Raw genomic sequence first — 20,596 nt, forward strand, 5'->3', positions numbered from 1 at the left:
ATTAAACTTCACTAGTAGATAAATAAGAACTTTAACTATTAGATAAAAATTAATTTTATGCACAATCTAATATTTTTTAAATACTTTAATTTTAGAATTCTAACTGCGAGAACTGTAGCCACCTAGCGGTAACTTTTTGATCTAATTTATTATAAATTCTTTGTTAGGCGTATAAAAAAAAATTTTTTTCGGGAAAAAACGTATTTTTACTTGAAACTCGTAAAAATGACAAAAAAATTTTTTTTCAAATTTTTTAAATTTTGAAAAAAAATTTTTTTTTTCAAATTTGAAATTAACTTTGATCAAATTTTTTTGGAATTTGAAATTTGTGATAATTTTTTTATTTAATTAAAAAAAATTTTTCATCATTTCTATGCATTTATTTAAAAATACGTTGTTTCCTGAAAAAAATTTTTTTTATACGTCCTTATGCCTTTTCAAGGGTATTTCTTTCGGGAGACGCTCTTATGGCATCAGTAAAGCAATTTAATTCAATTTTAAATACTTTTAAAAATTAATGATCTATTCAAATAAATTGCAATGACTTAAAATTAAAATTATTATTTTAATTGATTATAATTATTAATAAAAAATGACTTACCCAGCAGTTGTGATTACTCCAGTAAAATTGTCAACTCGGAAGAGCCAAGAAGTCTCTTCAGTGATCACGTAGGTTATCTTTCCATTGATCCCCTGATCAGGATCGGTGGCTCGAACACTAAGAATCGAGGAATCCGGAGCCGTGTCTTCCGATATCGAGGTTACGTATTTGTCGGCTATGTAGTGAGGGTACGAGTTTGCGAACTGGTACTGAGGAGTCTGAGGGAAGAACTCCTTGGAGGGCCGGTATTGCTCCCTCAGGAACATGGGAGAGTTGTCATTCACGTCGATTACGATTACGGTGATGTTGCAACGGGTTTCCAGGCTAGGTCGTCCTTTGTCTTTCGCGGATATCGCGAGGTTGTACCGCGCTACTGTTTCCCGGTCGAGATTGAATGCTGATAAGTGACCGGTTACTGGATCTAGCTTGAATTTTCCTCCTACGTTTCCGCCTGGAAAAATTATTAAGCTGGTCAATATTTGAAGCCTTAAAAATTTTTTTTTAATTAAAATATAATACTGGGTATTATTAAAAATTAATTACCAGAATAATAATGTTAATAAATAATTTTAATAATATTAATTATTAATTAACTTTTATTATAAAACTCTTCGTTATATTATCAAAAAATTTGTATAAAAATAATCTATTGCTTAGATTTAACAATAGAATTTAATTAATAATTAGTAGATTATATCTATTAATTGATAATATAAATAATTTTCGCCTTAATGATAAAGCACAAGCTAAATTAAATAAATGATAAATATAATAAGAAAATTAATGTCAGATAACTTTTAAATTCACAACCTTTTTTATAAATGTAATCATTTTTTTTTTTGAACACATAATATGTTTTATGTAGAAAAATGTACATAATTATCGTGTGAATATTTTGTACCTGGAAGAATAGTTTAAGAATTTTTTTATAAGACCCGTACGTAAAGTAATTATTTTTGAGGAAATCATTTTTTTTTTTTTTTTTTTTTTTTTTTTTAAATAAGGTAAAGTACTTTACTTTATATTTTGACGCATTTTTATTTAATAACTTTCTAAAATTTTAATTTAAAAAAAAAAACTCATTAATAATTACGTTTTAATTTTTATCTAAAAAATTGACTTGATACTTTGTAAAATATTTTTTCTGTACACGAATTATTGAATCCTGTTTAGTTTAAGTTTATTTTAATTTATCTTTAGAATAAATGACTTACAAAAATAAAAATAAAAATAATTAAATAACTCTGTGATAAAAATTAATGTTTAATAAAAATTAGTTTATAAGTTATTTATATATTTGTCGTAGTTTTAAGTTTAATTATAATTAATTAAATAAAACTTACCAATAATACTGTAAGTAATTTCTCCATTGACACCTTCATCATTATCAACAGCAGCAACGGTGTGAATAACAGCATCATCTTGATTTTCAGGAACGGCGAGAGTGTAACAAGAGCCAGGCCGAAATTTCGGAGCATTATCATTCTCGTCCTGAACATTGACTTCCAGAGTAGTGAGATCCAGGAGCTTTGTAGACTTAGCAAGGATCGGGATAGAGTACCGATGGTTCTTCTCGCGATCCAGCGGAGCTGCCAATGAGACGACTCCCGTGGAAGATATTGTGAATTTGTCGTCAGCGATGCCCGTTGGAATATCGAAAGTAACATTAACTGGAAATAAAAAAGGTAATCGTTATTTATTTGCAGAGGATTTAGAGCCCGAGGACTAGTATGAGGATAAAAAGAAACAGATGTTACGATTAATATAGCCTTATCGTAAATAACGATAATACTGGGTTACAATGCGGCCGAAATCCGATCTCGAACGATCTCGACGGGCAGTGTCGTCGAAGCAACATTGTATATAATGTATATTGAATGTCCTTTAACCACCACAAACATATTATTCTTGGGCAATGTGCTTGTATACACGGCTCTGGAATGGGTTATACTTGAAAGCCGAATTTAAATTTAAAGTTAAGTCCGATTCGAGTTTACCATACAAACATTTATATAAAAGGATCGTATTTTTTTCGCGTAGGCCGGATCTGCTTTAAACGATTTTAGATTGCAGTTTTTTCCTTTGCTCCACTCTTTATTTACATAAAAGCTCTATAACTTTCTGATAAATCCTCAAGATTCGAGTTTAATTGGAAATTTTAAGCTTTTACCACCCAAATTACGCGGTTAGGACGTTTATTTTAGTATAAATGTCAGCATTTTTAATTTTGGTTATAATTTAATGTTAGTAAATTTAATAACTCCTTCTTTCAGTGTGTTAAGAAATAATTTTAATAATTTAAAATAAAAAGTAAAAAATATTAATTTAAAAAGTCCCCGCTAGGTGGCTACGATTCTCGCAGTTAGAACTCTAAAATCTAGGTATTTAAGTTCCTTAAAAAATTTTTAGAGGTCCAGGGTTCGAATCCTAAAAAAATTAATTTTTTTTGCACTGATAGAATTCGTAAATATTTTTATAAATTTAATTAATTGTTAATAAATTATTTACCAAATAAAAAATAATTTTCTTTTTAGTGTAAAAATTTTTTCAATAATTCAGAAAGTTCTATCAAAAAATTAAAAGTAAAATGCTGTCGGCCATCTTGTCGGCTTTTTTTTTCCTAATGATTTTTAACCAAATTATTGTAAAAAATTTGTATTTTCTAATTAATTTAAAACAAAAATTGGTAATAAATCAAGAGATAATACCGATAGAAGTAAAAATGAAATATTTAAAGTAAAATATCTAAAAGAATTCATGAATATAATATTTATAGCATGTAATGGCCAGACAATAGTATTAGTGTTTAATAGATTCAATTTTAAAATTCCTGAGTACGTAGTTTAGCGTGTTGTTGATTTTTAGCGCGGTTTGAACAAAGATTTTACTGAAGTATGTACGTGGAAACGTTCTGGTTCAGGTATGAGGATATAGAGACCATCCCCTCTGGGATGAGCACCAGCATCACCATTATACTATCACCCGTACAGTATAATTCAGCACAGATTCCCCATCAGCATCAGAAACAACATCAGCATCAGCATCTCCAGCACTAACACTCTCGGTCATTTGCCTATTATATATGCGTATCGCAACACGATGATATACGCGACCATTGTTCCCGTATTTTTCCATCAGCTTCTGTCCACGCTCGTACAAAACACAGCGAATCAAACGGAACAAAATAAGTTTAAATAATAACTTAAATAAGAAGCTTACCTTGTTCGCCGAGAGCTGATCCAACGACGTTGATAATAAACCCGCCGACGGCCAGATTTTCCGAGACGGTCGCCACTGGGTTGGCCAAAAGAAGTCGCGGAGGACCTCTGCTTTGTCCCACGGCGATCGCTACTGTCAGGTTCATCACCGCGCGTCTAGGTGGCGACCCGTGGTCGTTTGCTGCCACTTGCAGAACCGTGTCCCGGACTATTGGCTTCATCAGTGTTAGAACTCCCGAATCGTAGCCGAGGGAAAATCTTGACTCTTCGTTTCCTGAAACTATTACGTACGATACTCGGCCATTGTTGTCTGTGTCGTTGTCTACTGCTATTACTCTCACGATGTTTGTTCCTAGAAATAATTTTAAAAATTATTTTTTTGCGAAAAAGTTGAATTTCTTTCGCTAGTCGATTTTACAGGCTTATGAAAAAAATTTTATATCTTTGGAATTATAAGAGCTAGGAGAAAATTTTTCAAATGAAAATTCTAGGGAAAAGTCTCTTCTTTCAGAAAAAATTTATCCGGATTCTTAATTTTCATTAGTTTGAAAGTTATTGATTTTTAAAGATCAACTAAAAGTTTGAAATTTTAAAAATGATTAATACTAGTTTCTTTAGTATTTATTTTTAATAATTTATATCTCGATAATTATAGAAGTTAGGAGAAAATTTTTTATACAAAATTTGTATTAAAAAGACTCCTTTTTAAGGAAAAATTTATCCGGTTTCTTAATTTTCATAAATTCACAAGTTATGAATTTTTAAAAACTGTTAAAAAATTGGAATTTAGATTATTAGTAAAATTAACCTATAGCTGATCTTTGATAATTAATATCTCGGTAATTAGAGGAGTTAAAAAAAAATTGTTCAAACAAAAGTTGTAGCGAAAAGTCTCTTCTTTCATAAAAATTTCATCCGGTTTCTTAATTTTTATTAATTTACAAGTTATGAATTTTAAAAGATCCAAAACTGTTTAATTTTAAATAAAATCCAATTTTTCGAACTTGTAAAAATTTTTCCCCGCCGTTAAAAATTTTTTATCAAGCTAAAAAATTTTTCTGCACCTCGCTAATCCTGAAAAATAAAAAAAAAAAGTACATACCTGGTAATAAATCAGTGGTAACAGTAATTTTATTGATCTCAGGTGCGACGAACACCGGATCATTATCATTCTGGTCCAATACAATAATTTTGGCGGTGACTGTGGAGGAAAGACGATCAGCGAGAGCGGCGCGATCGGTAGCGCGTAAAAATAACATGTACTCAGTTTTTTCCTCGCGATCCAGAGGCTTGACGAGGCTGAGAGCGCCGGTGAGTGAATCAACGGCGAAGCTTCCGCTGCCGGGGGACTCGCTGACGAGATCATACCGAAGATCGCCATTCATTCCGCTGTCCAGGTCTGTGGCGGTCAGATTATAAATAATAGTGCCGATAGCGGCCGCTTCGGAGACCCGGATGTAGATCGGGTCGAGCGGCCATCTAGGAGCGTTGTCATTGGCATCGTCAATCACTATCTTGACGGAGACCGCAATGCTCTGGGGATTTCCTATCGAAGTGGTGTCCAGGGCGCGGATCTTGAGGTGGTACTCGCTGACGTTCTCGCGATCCAAGGAGTGGGCCACCACCAGCTGCCCGGAGCTCCGGTCCACGTCGAAGGCTGGAGTGTTCGTCACTGGAGCCAGGGAGTCCAGGGTGTACGCCACTCGGCCAGCTGGACCCGCTCCGGAGACTGACCCGATGGACTGCCCGATGCTCGCGTCCTCTATCACGTGGAACGTCAAGCTGCTGCTGGTGAACGTCGGCCGGTTGTCCGCTAAAGCCAGCACTTCTACTCGCAGAGCCCGGATGCTGTGACGTGGTGGACGACCTGCGTCGCTTGCTTTTACAGATACGCGGTAGACGTCACGCTCTTCGTGGTCCAGCGCTGATTTTGTGCGGATCATCCCGGTTATTGGGTCGATTGTGAACACGTTGTAGCCGTCAGAGTCGCGGTCTGGAAAAATTGGAATATTTAATTAAATATTAATTTTTTTTAAATTAATTTTTTTTTTCAAAATTCATTTTTTTTTATTAAATTAACTTTTATTAAATTAATTTTTTTTTTTTAATTTTTAAAATTCTAAAAACTCTAATAACATTAAATAAATAAATTTACCTTTTAGAATACTGTAAGTAATAGTAGCATTTTCTCCCAAATCAGAATCTAGAGCCCTGACACGTGCGACCTCAGTCCCAGGTGGCTGTTCTTCCCTCACACTGACGACATCCCCCTGAGGATCGACAATTTCCGGCGAATTATCATTGACATCTAGAACAGTGACTCTGAGCGGCACCCTGGCTGCCCGGGACGGCGTTCCTTGGTCTCTGGCCTCTAACACGAGCTCGTGGAGGCTCTTGTTCTCACGGTCCAAGGGTTCACGAGTTATTATTTCCCCTGTAAAGAAACAAGCGTTGAAATAACTCGAATAAATAATTCAGCAAGTGCGAGTCGAGTTAATTTCAAATCACGTAACATGTAAGCATTCATCCAACATGTCAATGAACAAAACAAGCAAATATAAATTTTTTAATTTTTTAACAATGACTCGTGTTTCTTGTCAACGTCCAGTCCCAGCCAGTATCACTGGATCTCTTATTCCAGGCTCTCTGGTTAAAGAGAGCTCTGGCTGAGAGATCACCAGCTCGTTTGGAGAGTTTAATGCAGCTGAGCTAGGACAAGCTGAACGCCTGGCGTTAGATAGCCGAGGAAATCCCGTACGGGCAGTTGTGAACAACTTGGATGATATCGCGAGTGTCGCGTGCCAATCAAAGAGACACCTGGAACACCTTGTGCATGAAAGACACGCGTTAAAAGTGTCGAGTCTAGTTGCCCTGACTTTGGCTTTCGATAACACCTTTGGAATTTCCAGTGAGAACATTCCTTATTCTTTCAATTAAAATGTCGGCGGAGATCAATAATCCAATTGATGATAATAACAATCATAGGGATGGATATCCTCTAGCTATTGGGCATGTTAATGCTAATGATAATGATGATAATAGTAATAAAAGATTGATCGGATATAAATTATTTTTTGATCTTTGATAGGACACTTGGTGATGATGTCGATTGAACGGCTGATTGCCGATATCGCTTCGGGCGGACAATACACGCTCGCTGTGTGAGATACGATGTTAAATACGATGGTATCAATCTGTTGACGGTGAAATTTAATGGAACTATGGGATTATTTTTAAATTTGTATTAAAATTTTTTTAATTTTTTATCGTAGATCTTTGTTGGATAAAAAAAATATAAATTTGAAATTTTTATCTATAAATATCAGAGAAAAAAAATAGACGGTGATTTTCAAAGCTCTAATATATACTCTGGTAAGATTTTTCTGGAAGCGAGAGCGGTAGGCCATCTAGCGGCGAAATCAAGAACTAATTTTTTAAAATTATTATTTGACGTGAAATTCTCAACATTTCTCATCTAAATAGTAAATTGTGGAATTTAATATAAAATTGTAGAAGTGAAATTTAAAAAAAATTTTGATTTAAATTATTTTATAATTAAACTAAAAAAAAAATTTTTTCTTACAGCACCTTAGCGCTGGTATAAGTTGACACATCTTATCTCCACCCAGGCGATCAATGTAATTTATAATCCTCATTGTTCATAACACAGCCTATCAATTATCCAAATCGAATAAAAAAAAAACCGATTATTATTCTAGTCTAGGCTGTCAAAAGTGGGCTAGCAAAGGCAAATCAGAGTTAAAATCAAAATCGGATGGGTTGACACTCCGGTTGGAGGCCCGGGCTCGGAATATTTAACTTTTGCGAGCGCTCATTCCGTTCTTATATATTAGGTCTGAAGAATAAGAAGGAAAGATTGTACGAGTAAGGCCCGTTGCGTGTGTTCCTCATACACACGCTTCAAAACGAATTCCGATCGCGTCGTTAAACCCGTCCGGCTGGTAGAGGTTGAGGTTGCCCGGTAAGGTTGCTCTGGAGAAGAGCTGGAAGGAGTGTTGAAAAAAGAACGATGAGAAATTTTAAATGAGATAAAAAAGGATGCCGAAGAATGGGATGAAACAACCACTGGAATATAATGGATATCGGATTATTGCCAGGCTCATCCGCGTAAGACGAATCGCCTTGAGATTACTTCCGTGCACGCGTGAGTCACGTGGCTAACATTGGGATTAATATGTCTGGTATCAGATGTTACCTAAATATACTAACAAACCGTCTCTTTTTATACATTCACTAAATGGAAAATAATCGAATAAAGTGGATTATACAATACAACAATATTTATCTACTTGAGAGTCACTTGGGTCAATGGCTGGATAAACACTTGATCTAGTTTTTTTAGGCTCAATGTGTGCAGAAAAAATAATAATAATGTTTTAGGCTTTAGAAATTTTTTAATGGACTAAAAAATTATTTTTGTAACTCAAGAAATTTTTTTCACTCAAAAAAATCCACAAAATTAAATTAATAAAAAAACTTTTGATTGGAAAAAAATGCAAAAGTTAGAAATTTAATTAATAATTATTTTAATTTAATAATATTAATTTTAAAGGTTTGAAAATATTTATTTTTTGTTAGAAAAAAAAATTGTAAATTTAACCCGAAGCTGGACTCGAACCCTGATCAGTCTTGGCTTATAAAATAGAGTGACACCACTTTGTAAACACACTGTAACTATTTTAAGCTTTACAAATTTTTTACTGTCGTAAAAAAGCTTTTTTTTAACTCAAGAAATTTTTTTTTTAATTGGCAAGATCAAAAAAGCTGATTAAGAAAATATTTTTTGATTAAAAAAAATTTTAATTGATTTAAAAAATTTTTTTTAACAAGTGCAAAAGTTAGAAATTTAATTAATAATTGTTTTAATTAAAAAAAAAATTTTTAAATGAATAATAATAATTTTATTGGCTTAAAAATATTTTTTTTGGTAAAAAAAAAAAAAAAATAATATAATTTTAACTTGAGGCTGGACTCGAACCCTGTTTAATTATTTTATTTTTAATGTAGTTAAATATATCTCTAGTTTCTAAAAATTTTATATTTTTAGCCCAAAATATTTTAAGTTTAAATATAAAATAAATGATTTAATTTTTTTTTTTTTTAATTTTTAATTGAAACTTTTTTTAAAATTCTGTTTAGAGATATTTAAAAGTTAGCTTTTGTAATAAAATTTTGATATCGAAGTTAAATACCTAGATTTTAAAATTCTAACTGCGAGAAGTGTAGCCACCTAGCGGATACTTTTTAAACTAATTTATTTCAAATTATTAAATTTATTTCTAGACACACTGATGGAAGAATTAATAAAATTTTTAAGCAATTAAAGCTTACTAAGATTTAATAATTAATTTATTAAATTACTCACCAGTATCTGGATCGATAGCGAAGCTGCTGTTATGCTGGACAACAGTGTACCTAATTTGGGCGTTTCTGCCCAAATCAGGGTCCACTGCTTGGATAGTTCCAACGACTGTCCCCGAAGGAAGGTTCTCCAGGAGTTCGAAGGTGTAGAAGTCCTTGACAAAGTGCGGACTGTTGTCATTGTCATCGAGCACGGTGACCTGGACCATGGAGCTGGCAGTAGCAGCAGGACTCCCGTTGTCTGTGGCCAGGACCGTCAGCGAGTAGTGATCGGTTGTCTCCCGATCCAAGGGCTGACGGAGGTAAATCCATCCTGTGTTGGGACTTATGCGGAACAGAGTAGATCCTTGGAGACGGTAACTTATCCTCGCATTATTACCAGTGTCCAAGTCCAGTGCCGTCACTTGGAGAACCTGGGGATGGAAAAAATAGTTACAAGTTACAAGCTGGATAAACGCTGGTATTTAATACGCAGAGACGGAAGCGAACAAAGAAGTGCAAGAAACGACGGAGAAGGGAAATCAAAGCTATTGGACTGTAACGGTTTGGTGTTCAAGTAAGATTTCCTGGTTGTCCTGGATGAAATTACGCATCTCGGGGTCTCTTAGTCACCGTTTGAAAGATATATGGGAATACGCTTTCTAACAAAGTTAGTCTGAGAAATAGCCGATTTGTGCCGACTTTTTTTTGGATTTACATATTTTCAATTAATTTACTCTCTGGGATAGTGTTGATAACGCATCGAGTATTTACGAGCCTCAGAAAATTTTATTTTGGCTCTTATGTGATTATCAAAGACCTACGTTCACAATTTAACCGTAAGATGACTTTAAAATTTATAATAAAAAAATTTTAATTGTTAAAAAATAATTTTTTATTATCAAAAAAATTGTAATAATTTATTTAATTATTCTATAAAAATTCTATCAGTACAAATTCTCCCTTTTTGCGCTACTAATTTTTAAAAAAGCTTACAAAATATATATTTTGGAAAGATTTTTCTACTAGCGAGAAGCGTAGGCCACCTAGCGGTAAAACCAAAAACTAAATTAAAAAAAATTTTTTTTGGCATAAAATTCCAAAAATTTCTCGTTTAAATAGTAAATTATGGAACCTTACATCAAAATTTATAAGAATTTTTTTTTCTTTAATATATTATCAACAATTTCATACTTTAAATATTAAAAAATTTTTTTATCAAGCTAATTATTGTCGGAAGCTCTCCAAAAAAAAAATAAAGTAACTTATTTTTATCGTATACTCGAAGAAAAAAGAATAATAATTTTTTTGTAACACCGTAATATATATTCTGGTAATATTTTTCTGCAAGCGAGAGGAGTAGGCCACCTAGCGGTAAAATCAAGAACTAAAATTAAAAAAAATTTAATAAATCAATTTATTTCTTTCAAAAAATTTCTCTAAAAGGTAAAAGTTGACAGACAACAGCTGTAAGTAACTGTGAGTGTTGGGGATCATTTAAAGTGGATAAGATCAAGACCCTGGAGTTTAAGGCCGATAGCTGGACATTAACTCGTCGTAATGTATAATATACAATAATCCAGAATAAATATGTGGTAGTTTATTTTAACGAGGTGAAAGAGAAGGTATTGGAAGTATTTGGTGGTGGATGTGTAAGCGCGCCTATCATCCAAGGCCGCTTTATAAATAAAAGGTGGCTCGAGCGATAAACAAATGGAATACTGAAGGTATGACGGGCGTGTAATGAAGATTTTTCTCACCTGGGAATCGAGTTTGGCGCCTTCGGGAATCTCCACGTGATACTCATTCCTCTCGAACACCGGGGGGTTGTCATTCACGTCCTGGACCTCTACGCTGAGAGTTATGTTGGCGGAGAGACCCGCTCCGTCTACGGCGCTGATCATCAAATTGTGCCGCTGCTGGGTCTCGTAGTCCAGCCGACGGGACAGGTAAAGTTCCCCGGTCTGGCTGTCGATTCCAAAGAGATCGTTGCTGTTCTGTCCAAGCTGGTAAGAAACTGCTGCTGGAGGACTCGTATCGGGGTCCCAGGCGTGGGCTACGTACAATGCCATACGCAGTGGGTGTGACTCGGGAACTGATATACGGACGCTGGTGCTTGGGAAACCTGGTGGGTTGTCATTTACGTCCTCCACTGTCAGTTCCACCTGTAACGATTGCGTTATTGTTTTTAGTTATTTATCATTAACCTTTTTTTTATTCGGGTTATGCAATTGGGATTGCATTCTTCTTGATTTTTTATGATTGATAGGAAGATTTGGAAAAATAATTAAACTAAAAAAAGTTTAGTAATTTTTTACTATTCGAATTAAAACTAAATAATAATTTTTTTTTTCTTGGAATGGTAGTTTATTATGTCTACTATCATTATCAATACATAAATAACGTCAATAAACAACGTGAATTTTTAAAAATTATTAATTTATCCAAACGCATCGAATGGTTCAATTAAACCACTGCTTGGGGTCAATTGAACCAATAATATTTAAAACTCAAACCCGAACTTTTAATAAATAATATATTAATTGTTACTTGGTAATATTATTGTTGCACCGTTTTAATCCACAGATATTATATTAAATAAATTAAAAATCAATTTAAAAATAATTTTCATTATAAATTCAGTTCATCAAATTGTTAGGTTATTTCCCTGAGTTTTTTCACGTAGAGTTAAGATGCACGCGCATGTCCCATGCTTCTCCGTATGGTTCAATCGTCCCCGGGACTGCTGGTTCAATTGACCCCATATAATTTTATAACAATTAATAGTAAATATAAACATAAATATAAACAAAGTTGAGGATTATAAAGTATAAGTATATAGAACGACTACAATTCAAACTTTATCAATTAATTCAAAAATTGAAATATTATTAAACAATTTGTCGCCAGCCGAAAAAAAAATTTACATGCCTAAAAATAAAAAAATCTCAATTTTTCAAAATTTATTTATAGCAATGATTTAAAATTTTGATCATATCCGAGTTTAACATATTAAAATCTAATTTTAAGAGCATGAAGTCAAATTTATAGCTTTAATTTTCTGCCAGAATATTAATCTTAAAAAAATTTAATAAAAATCTTAATTAATCATACTAAACAATTGTAAATATATAAAAAAAAAACCGAAGCTTACTTGACAATATCCAATCCCAACATTATTCCTGATCCCCACACTAAGGACATATTTATCACGTGTCTCACGATCGAAAGGTATCCGAGTTCTGAGTACTCCGGAGGAAGGATCAATAGAGAATTCATTTTCACCGGTAGCGAGAAAAAATCTGCTCGGTCGTTTACCTGCAACACAAAAATAAATAATTAACATAAATATATACAATGGATTAAAATCGGTCCCTCTGCCGGGAAAAAATCGAGCAATAAATAAAAACGAAGGGTGTAGAAAAAAGCTAAGATTAATCGCTTGTATCGGTCAGTTTAATTCGACTAATTAAAAAGCAACCAGCTAATTTGTAGCAAACCATACTTCTTTCTCACATACACGCACACATATTATATACCCATCTTCCAAGCATATCACACTCGCACGTACCCGTTCAACCTTCAAAGCAAGCTTGATCTTTGCTTTTAAATCGCTCGAATATTCACGGTTTTTGCTGGCTTCGAGCCAAACGCGATTGCTTTTTACCGAAATGCGCTCATAGAAATTCCAACAAACACCGAAATTTAGTTTCTAAATTTTTATATAAAGAACAATCTTGTTAAAACATAAAATGGAGGATAGACCTGAAGTTTGCTGAGTATTTACGAAATGGCCGCGGTTCCTTCTTGGTTAAAGTTGAGCAGCGCGAAATTTAAAAGCCAGAAAAATATGAGAATTTTTAATATTTTTGCTCGACATTAATTTAATTTTATTTTTTAAATTAATAATACCGAAATATTTTATTTAATGTTCAAATTGAGTTGGCCGAAATTAAAAAAAAATTATTTATTGTAAAAACAGTCTTCGCTATTTTTTTTTGGAGCTGTGTTCTTCAATTAGTGCTTCAAGGTGACCATCATAATTCTTTATTAGTTCATTAAAAATTAATTAAACAACAAATAATAATTTTTTTAATAATTAATCTAGTATTAAGATCGAAGATTTTTTTTTTTTTATTTTTAAAATTAAGAAAATTACTAAGTCTAAAATTTTACCGCGAATTTGATAAAAAAAAAGCTTGAGTTTATTTTTAAAAATGGAAATTTTGAAAAAAAAAATTAATTCATCCCTAAAAAATTTTTAACAATTGCTTCCATCAATTTTTTATTAAAATAGTAAGATTGCTTAAAAATTTTCGTGAAATATTTTCGAGTTAAAAATAATAATAACAAACAACGTAACCGATGTTAATTATGTTAATTGATCATGGAATATTAATGGGATCGGTAAAACTCATCTTAGTAATTCCTAAAAAAATTTCACTGCTTAATCGAGTCGAGAGTAAGACTGAGTTTAGTCTATACAGTATATATATATATATATACATTAATGATGCTTTTTTCGACTTCCAAATAAAACATTTAGACTAAAATATCGGCATTGTTTAGAAATCATTGATCGCAGTTGGTATTTACAATATAAAAGATTGATACGAATTAATCAAAAGTAATTAGCGCGAAATTCGTAGCCGGAATGAGAATAATTGATGAGCGAATTTGAATTGAATATTTAATTTAAGGTGAGTAAGATTAATAACCGATTTTTAATGAATACTTCAGCAATAAATTTCGAGAACAAGTTGCTTTCGATCGTAATTTTTTTAATAAGTTACTATAAAAAAAAATTGTAATTACAATTATATAGGTACAATTTTTGAGAGAATTTTTTAAATAAGAAATGACCTTGTATCTTGTGAACTATTGACATTTTTAAAGATATAAGCTCATCCTGATGTTACACTCATCGAGACCTTAAATTTGAGTACCCACATCAATTTTTCATATATTTTATATATTTATTTTTATAAGTTATATATATTATATATATGTATATATGAAAAATATATCAAAAATGCATGTGGGTACTTAAATGAAAGCTCTCGATGAGTGTAACATCAGAATGAGCTTATATCTTTAAAAAAGTCAATATTTAAGAAAGTACAGTACAATTTAACCAGTCATTTTATAAAGCAAAATTTTATTTATTTCTAGTCTACAAAGTGACTGCAAGGTTGCTAGTTATGATTACACAAGTAATGTTTTTCTCATAAACATTAACTAAATATGGAGTAATAATTCTAAGTCTAAAACAATTGTCACTATTCTCCATTAAAAATAAAACAATATTTTCTCTCCGTGTAGATCTCATTAGAGAAGATTACTCCACTGGGCGTCAAGCTTAGCAAAGCTGGAAAACAGATATTTTATGTGTGGATGTACAATATAATATATAATGCACTGTTAGCCGCGGCGCTGAGAGTATTTATCGGGCGAATAAATTACAATTGCGGTACGCGGTTATTTTCGATCTTTTTCTCGGATGAGACACGCACGCTTCGAAAAAATGAACCGAGCGTTGGTAAAGAAGGGGTAAAACCTTTTAAACGATGAGAGATAAAAAATAAAGGATTAAGAAATTGAGGACCTCGAGCGCAACGTGAGGTGTCCCTCCGGGGTGCCACGTGGGTGTAACGAAGACAAATCGATTGCGAATTTCGCCGATTCGATAAATATTCCCTTTTATCTCTCTTATTTGAGGGTTGTTAATCAAATCCTAGAGTAATGGGAGTCTAGTGAGCTTTTAATGAGGTTTTTTCATTATTTTTATGAATTTAGTTCTGAAGTCGCCGCTAGGTGGCTACGATTCTCGCAAGTGAAGTGGTAGAATCAAAGTATAAAATACAAAAATACAAAAAATTATTTTTGAAGAATCAAAATCAATAGGAAAAAAATTTTTACAAGTTGTTTCAATTAACAAAAATTCTCGACACAAAAATTCCCGGGATCACGAAAAAAATAATCAATTAAATGAAGAGATTTTTTAGTGAAACGTTTGCCGGCAAAAAATGGATATTTCTCATAAATTTAAACATCAGAAGTCATGTCCTGAGAATGGACGAGGTTTTTTCGAGGGAACATAAACAAAAAAGGTACATTGCTACAATTTTTCCCGGGTATTCGGTGACACTAGCAAACCCGTCCAGCCGAGATCAGTGACATGGTAACGTCGCTCGGTATATAAGCTTTAAGATACTCTCTCGTTTTACGTACATACGTGCTCAGCATAATTTATAGAGTGCTATTTATATACTCTTTCATAGCTACTTTTTTTGCTGTCCCGTATTTTTATTTCTTATCCTCAGCCTGGCCATTTTTTTTTTCCCTATATGTTTATTTATTTTGTCTTATTCCCTGTTAAACCACGTGGACTCGTTGTAAATACGTATACATACATATATAGATCTATATATCTTGAGAATCGATAAACATTACCGAGCAATCCAAGTGAAGTAAATACGCCGCACTGTCCTTCGGACTGGACACTTTTTTCGCTAAATCAATATATCTAGTTAAGCTTTTTAATGTCAATTGTTTCATCAAATTTATTGTGTTCTGGTATTTAAATACAAAATTTTAATTATTTATTTGTTTAAAATTTTACTGAATCATTATTTGTAGTATTTTTTAAAATTTGAAAAAAAAATTAGTTCAGAAGGTGGCCGCTAGGTGGCTACGCCTCTCGCAGTTAGAGTGGTAAATCCAGAGTATATAGGTCGCGTGTTAAAAAATGTTTAAAATACATAAAAGTGATAAAAAAAATTTTTTTTTTAGGAAATTTTTTTGTTTTTTTAATAGTTTACTCACTATTTTTTTGTTTATAAATTTTTTTAGGTAAATTAGGTAAATTTTGGAAGAATTAGTTCAAAAGCTGCCGCTAGGTGGCTACGGCTCTCGTAGTTGGAGCGGTAAAACCAAAGTATAAAGGTAGACTAAAAAAAACCGCGAAATTTGAAAATTTTAATGATTTAACAATCGGGATTGGAATTGAATATTTTAAGCGGCAAATCTAGTTGGAATAAATAATAGGCAAATTATACTCGGGAATGTAACGAACGTTGAAAATAATGCTTAACATGCTGAGTTATGTTCACGAATGTTGACGTTGTGTATAAGATAAATTATGATCTATGTGATTATATAATGATCTATGTGATTATTTGTGATTTCATCATAAATACATCTATGGAATATGGAGATAGATATATGATGATAATAAGAGGAGTGTCTTCTCATCGACACTCATCCATCCAACTTCCGCAATTTACTTTTACTTAGCTCTCATAAATCATCATCATCATCATTCTGATCATCAACTTCATCACTGTAATTATCATTCCGATCGCCGGTCAGTAATCTATTTCTAATTTTATTATCTAATCTTATCTAATCCATTCAGATTGTAGATTGACTCAATGATCTTTTTGATTATTGAGCTTGCGGGAGGTCTTACCGATTCAATTATGTGGGTGGACGGTTTTGTTCATTCCTTTTGAGGTTTTAGTTTTATTGTAGATCTTACAATTGCAATTGAAGTTAGATAAAAAATTCATGAATGAAATTATAAAATAAATTAAAATACATGATAATCTTGAATTGGTTAAAATTTAGGCGCGCTATTCAAATTTTTAATACCAAATAAATTACAATAAAAAAATTTACACTGATTATTTTTTTTTTATTTTAATATTAAAATTTTTTTTTATAATTTGTAATTACTGAAGTTAGCTGTTAGCTGTTAATTTTTAAAATTTTTATAATAAATAAATTGAAAGAAAAAAAATTGTTTAAAAAATTTCTACAGACGATTTTTTAAAATTTGAATATTTAGAATTTTTTCATTAAATTTTTTCATAATAATCTGTTAAAAATCCCTACAATAAAAAAATGGGACCTGATTCCTGATTGGTCGAAATTAAGGCGCGCAATTTAAATTTCTAGTAAAATAAAAATGAAAGTTTTGAGAATTTTTTATAAAAAATTGAAATAAAAATTTCGAATGAAATTTGGAGTGAAAAAAATTCCAAAAATGAATAATTACTATGACGAATTTAAAAGTGTGATCAGGCGAGACTCGGGTGTAAGAATCCACGTTAATGTCCAGCGATTACCCGTAAAAAGAGCTTGTAATTGAATGATGATGATTAACTTGAGTTAATAAGTGAAGAGTCAACTGTAGTGAACTCGAGTGGACTCGGTGCGGAGTAGAGTAGATAAAAATAAACAAATAAATAAGAGAGAATAAGAAGATATGAGGAGTGTAAAAAGAAGAGATAGCAAGGAGAAGAAAATTTTCTTCAGTCGTACGGATGACGATGAATGCGATGAAGAAGCGATACCGAGCCGGAGGAACGCTGTCGCCGACGGGGGTCCCACTCGTTCTTATTTTCTTAAACTCTTGTTCTTTCTAGATGTCTTCGCTTCATCACTAAATTCTCCGAGTCTCAACTTTATTCTTCCGATGCTGCTCTTCAGTCTTTAGTCTTCTTTGTATACGCTTATGTGTATAAATATAAATATACATACACGTGTATACGTGTATATAGATTGTAACATAGTCACGGTACATTTTATGACTATATCGACATAACACTTTAATGCCGTCGTGACATCGATACGCTTTATTATGATCGAACCCTCAAGATAATCTCCTTCTTGTTTTCTGTTTACTAATGTCTTTAATGGTTATTTAATAATCTTATTTATAAATAATATATTGTCTTGTAATTATTTTTTTACTGCTGTAAAGAGCCGGCTTATTTTTATGGCTTTCAGTCTACACGAATTCATGTCTATTTTACCGGTGACTTTAATGCCTTGTCGGAACTAAGATAGAAACAATAAGTATTCAAATAAAAATATTTATTCAAAATTTGCCCAATTTTATCAATTTTTTCATATCTCTGATAGTTTACTCAAAATTCGAATTTTAATTCTTTCCAAATAATTTTATCATAAAAGCTAGCTGAGTAATTAATTTTTATCCAATTTATTAGAACAATTATTTTCTTGAATTTTTTTTAGTTCTTACTGTCCAAGTACAATGCACGCAAAAAACTAAAAAATGGCAACGTGAAGAAAAAACTTTTTTTTGACGAAACAAAAAATGATAAAGCCCGGTGAAAAAAAAAGGCAAGGAATAAAGCGGGCGGGTTTTTTATTCGCGTACAGAGAAGCAGGTGAGTGAAATGACAACCGAAAGAAGGAGTAACTAAAGGAATAAGTAAAAGTCTAAAAAAATAAACCGAAAAAATGCAAGTAGCAGACCTCGAGGAAAAAGAGCAAGGAGAAAATAAAAAGGAGGAGGAATAAGAGAAAGAATACGTATACGAATTTCTCGGAATGGAGTTACGCAAATTAGAGTTTGCTGGAGAGGATCGCAGGACGTACGACTGGGCCCTATCGGATGATCTCCTGATCCTCCATGAGAGCAAGAGAGCAACAGACTTAATATAATGTTAAATGTATGTGGTTTTGCGAAGGGAGAGAGAGAGACCAAGAGAAATGGAGGATGAAGAGTCGAATAGTCGGACACTGCACTGAGACCGCGGGTTTAGATTTGTTTCGAATGCGCCGCGGGATTCGCCGGCTCTGTTTGTACGGACTCCAAGTTTTAAAGAGCACACTTTAAATTTGCAAGTCGCGGTGAAAGCTGGCCCACGGGGTTTACAGTCACTGTCCTGTGTGTTGGTTTATTTTTATAGATTTTTTTTTTTTTTTTTCGAAGTTGGTGTGAGTGCAAGGGTATTTGCTGAAAACTTATGCCCGAACCAAACCAGCCATTGATCTGGTGAGCCTCGGGATTTTCTGTAAATATATTTCTTGATTATTATCGGCCGTTTGTTTATTAAGCTGATTAATCGCGACAATGACAGCCCGTGGGTTTTTAGTTTTTGTTTCAATTCGAATAAAAAAGTCTCGGCTTTATATATAGTCTAGCAGGATTTTTCTATTAGTGAGAGATACTCGCCATCTAGCGGAGAAACTAAAAAATAATTTATTTCAAAATATTGAATTATTTAGTTTATCAAAAAATTTTAATTCAATTAAATTGTAATAATTTTTAATTCAGAAAAAAGAAGGTATTATTTAAAATTTTTGATAAAAAGCCTAAACATTTGCAAGACTAAGAAAAAAAAGACTTGAACTGATATATACTTAGGAAAAACTTTTCTACTAGCGAGAAGCGCTCGCCATCTATCAGCAAAACCAAGAACTACATCCCAAACTTACAATTGAAGACTTTCTTAAATTCTACTTTAAGATGTGATTGCAGAAAGCCCGATGACTTCCTTGAGAAGTAGCCCGAAGCGAAAATACTTCAATAAACATAATTATTAGTACCAAAGACCAGAGCCTCGTAAACCAAAACTTTCCACAGGATCGGATTAGCACATCTGAATGTTGTTGGTAACGAAAAGTGAAAAGAGCTCGACCCGAGTTACACACACGACATGATCCCAAGTTTTTTATAACTCTCCTCAACGTCTTACTCTAATGAAACTTGAAGATTTTTAAAAATCCCAGAGATATAAATTATATAGTAATAAGAATTGATTAGCTCGTAGCTTACAGCTTTCTTTTCTTGGGTTTAATCGGGCTATCATCGTCTGTATCAAAACGGCTTGACGATTATCAGCGTCAGCTAAATGATATTTAACGAAAATAATTTATAAAAATATTAGCGAATGTGTGTGAATATATGTGTAATTTTTTTTTTTTTTATTGGAAAGACCGCTCCTACTTAGCAGGAGAAAGTGCATTCAGTAACCCAGTGACACGTTCGTGTACTAAAGCATAAATAAAACTACTATATATATTCACATGTTTGACAATTAAAATAATAATATTAAACCGATAGGATGATTTACGAGCATTAATATCCACCATCAGTATTTTGCTTTTGATCCGGGTATATTTATTTATTTATTTATTTTAAAATTGTTATTCAGAGGCAACACAACAACGTACGATAACCTATACAGATAAATAGTCATGAATAAATAATTCACGACTGATATACTGACTCACTATAAATATATGTACGTACATAATAAGAATAAATAGAGTTCATTAAAAGGCACCGGAGATTAAGGAATACAGTCCGAACTTTGTCGTCTCCAGTCTGCAGTTGGAAGCATAATTTCGCTGATGTTTAAAATCTCGAGATCTGGTGATTGTTAGCCGAGAGTAGATGGGACTAAGTTATAAGGATAAACGTGGGAGTATCGGCCTAAAGTCTCATCTAAGGATATGTTAAGAGCTGAGACAAGAGAAGATGCAGAGCATGAGAGATCCCTCGGAATGAGGATGAGGTGGTAGAAGAAGACACATAGAGAGCTCGCATAAATCCTACAGTCAGATTCCCGGGCATTCGAACGCAAGCTGCCATTGTCCA

At 32.7% G+C, this 20,596-nt stretch overlaps 1 protein-coding gene across 1 annotated transcript in view; it reads right to left on the reverse strand.

Annotated features, from left to right (window-relative positions):
• Window positions 1-20,596, reverse strand: part of Ds (dachsous cadherin-related 1) — a 143,267-nt gene that overhangs the window by 16,086 nt on the left and 106,585 nt on the right. The window contains exons 4-11 of the mRNA XM_074257442.1: window positions 12,335-12,498; window positions 10,941-11,345; window positions 9,206-9,614; window positions 5,975-6,253; window positions 4,922-5,812; window positions 3,821-4,171; window positions 1,945-2,271; window positions 602-1,052 (exon numbers count right to left, since the gene is read on the reverse strand). Coding sequence (XP_074113543.1) covers window positions 602-1,052; window positions 1,945-2,271; window positions 3,821-4,171; window positions 4,922-5,812; window positions 5,975-6,253; window positions 9,206-9,614; window positions 10,941-11,345; window positions 12,335-12,498 — 3,277 coding nt within the window. The remainder of the gene's footprint in view (window positions 1-601; window positions 1,053-1,944; window positions 2,272-3,820; window positions 4,172-4,921; window positions 5,813-5,974; window positions 6,254-9,205; window positions 9,615-10,940; window positions 11,346-12,334; window positions 12,499-20,596) is intronic.

This window comes from Cotesia typhae, unplaced genomic scaffold, assembly GCF_013202065.1.
Source record: "Cotesia typhae breed Kobodo isofemale line unplaced genomic scaffold, CoteBio_Ctyphae scaffold_45, whole genome shotgun sequence".
NCBI classification, from domain to species: domain Eukaryota; kingdom Metazoa; phylum Arthropoda; class Insecta; order Hymenoptera; family Braconidae; genus Cotesia; species Cotesia typhae.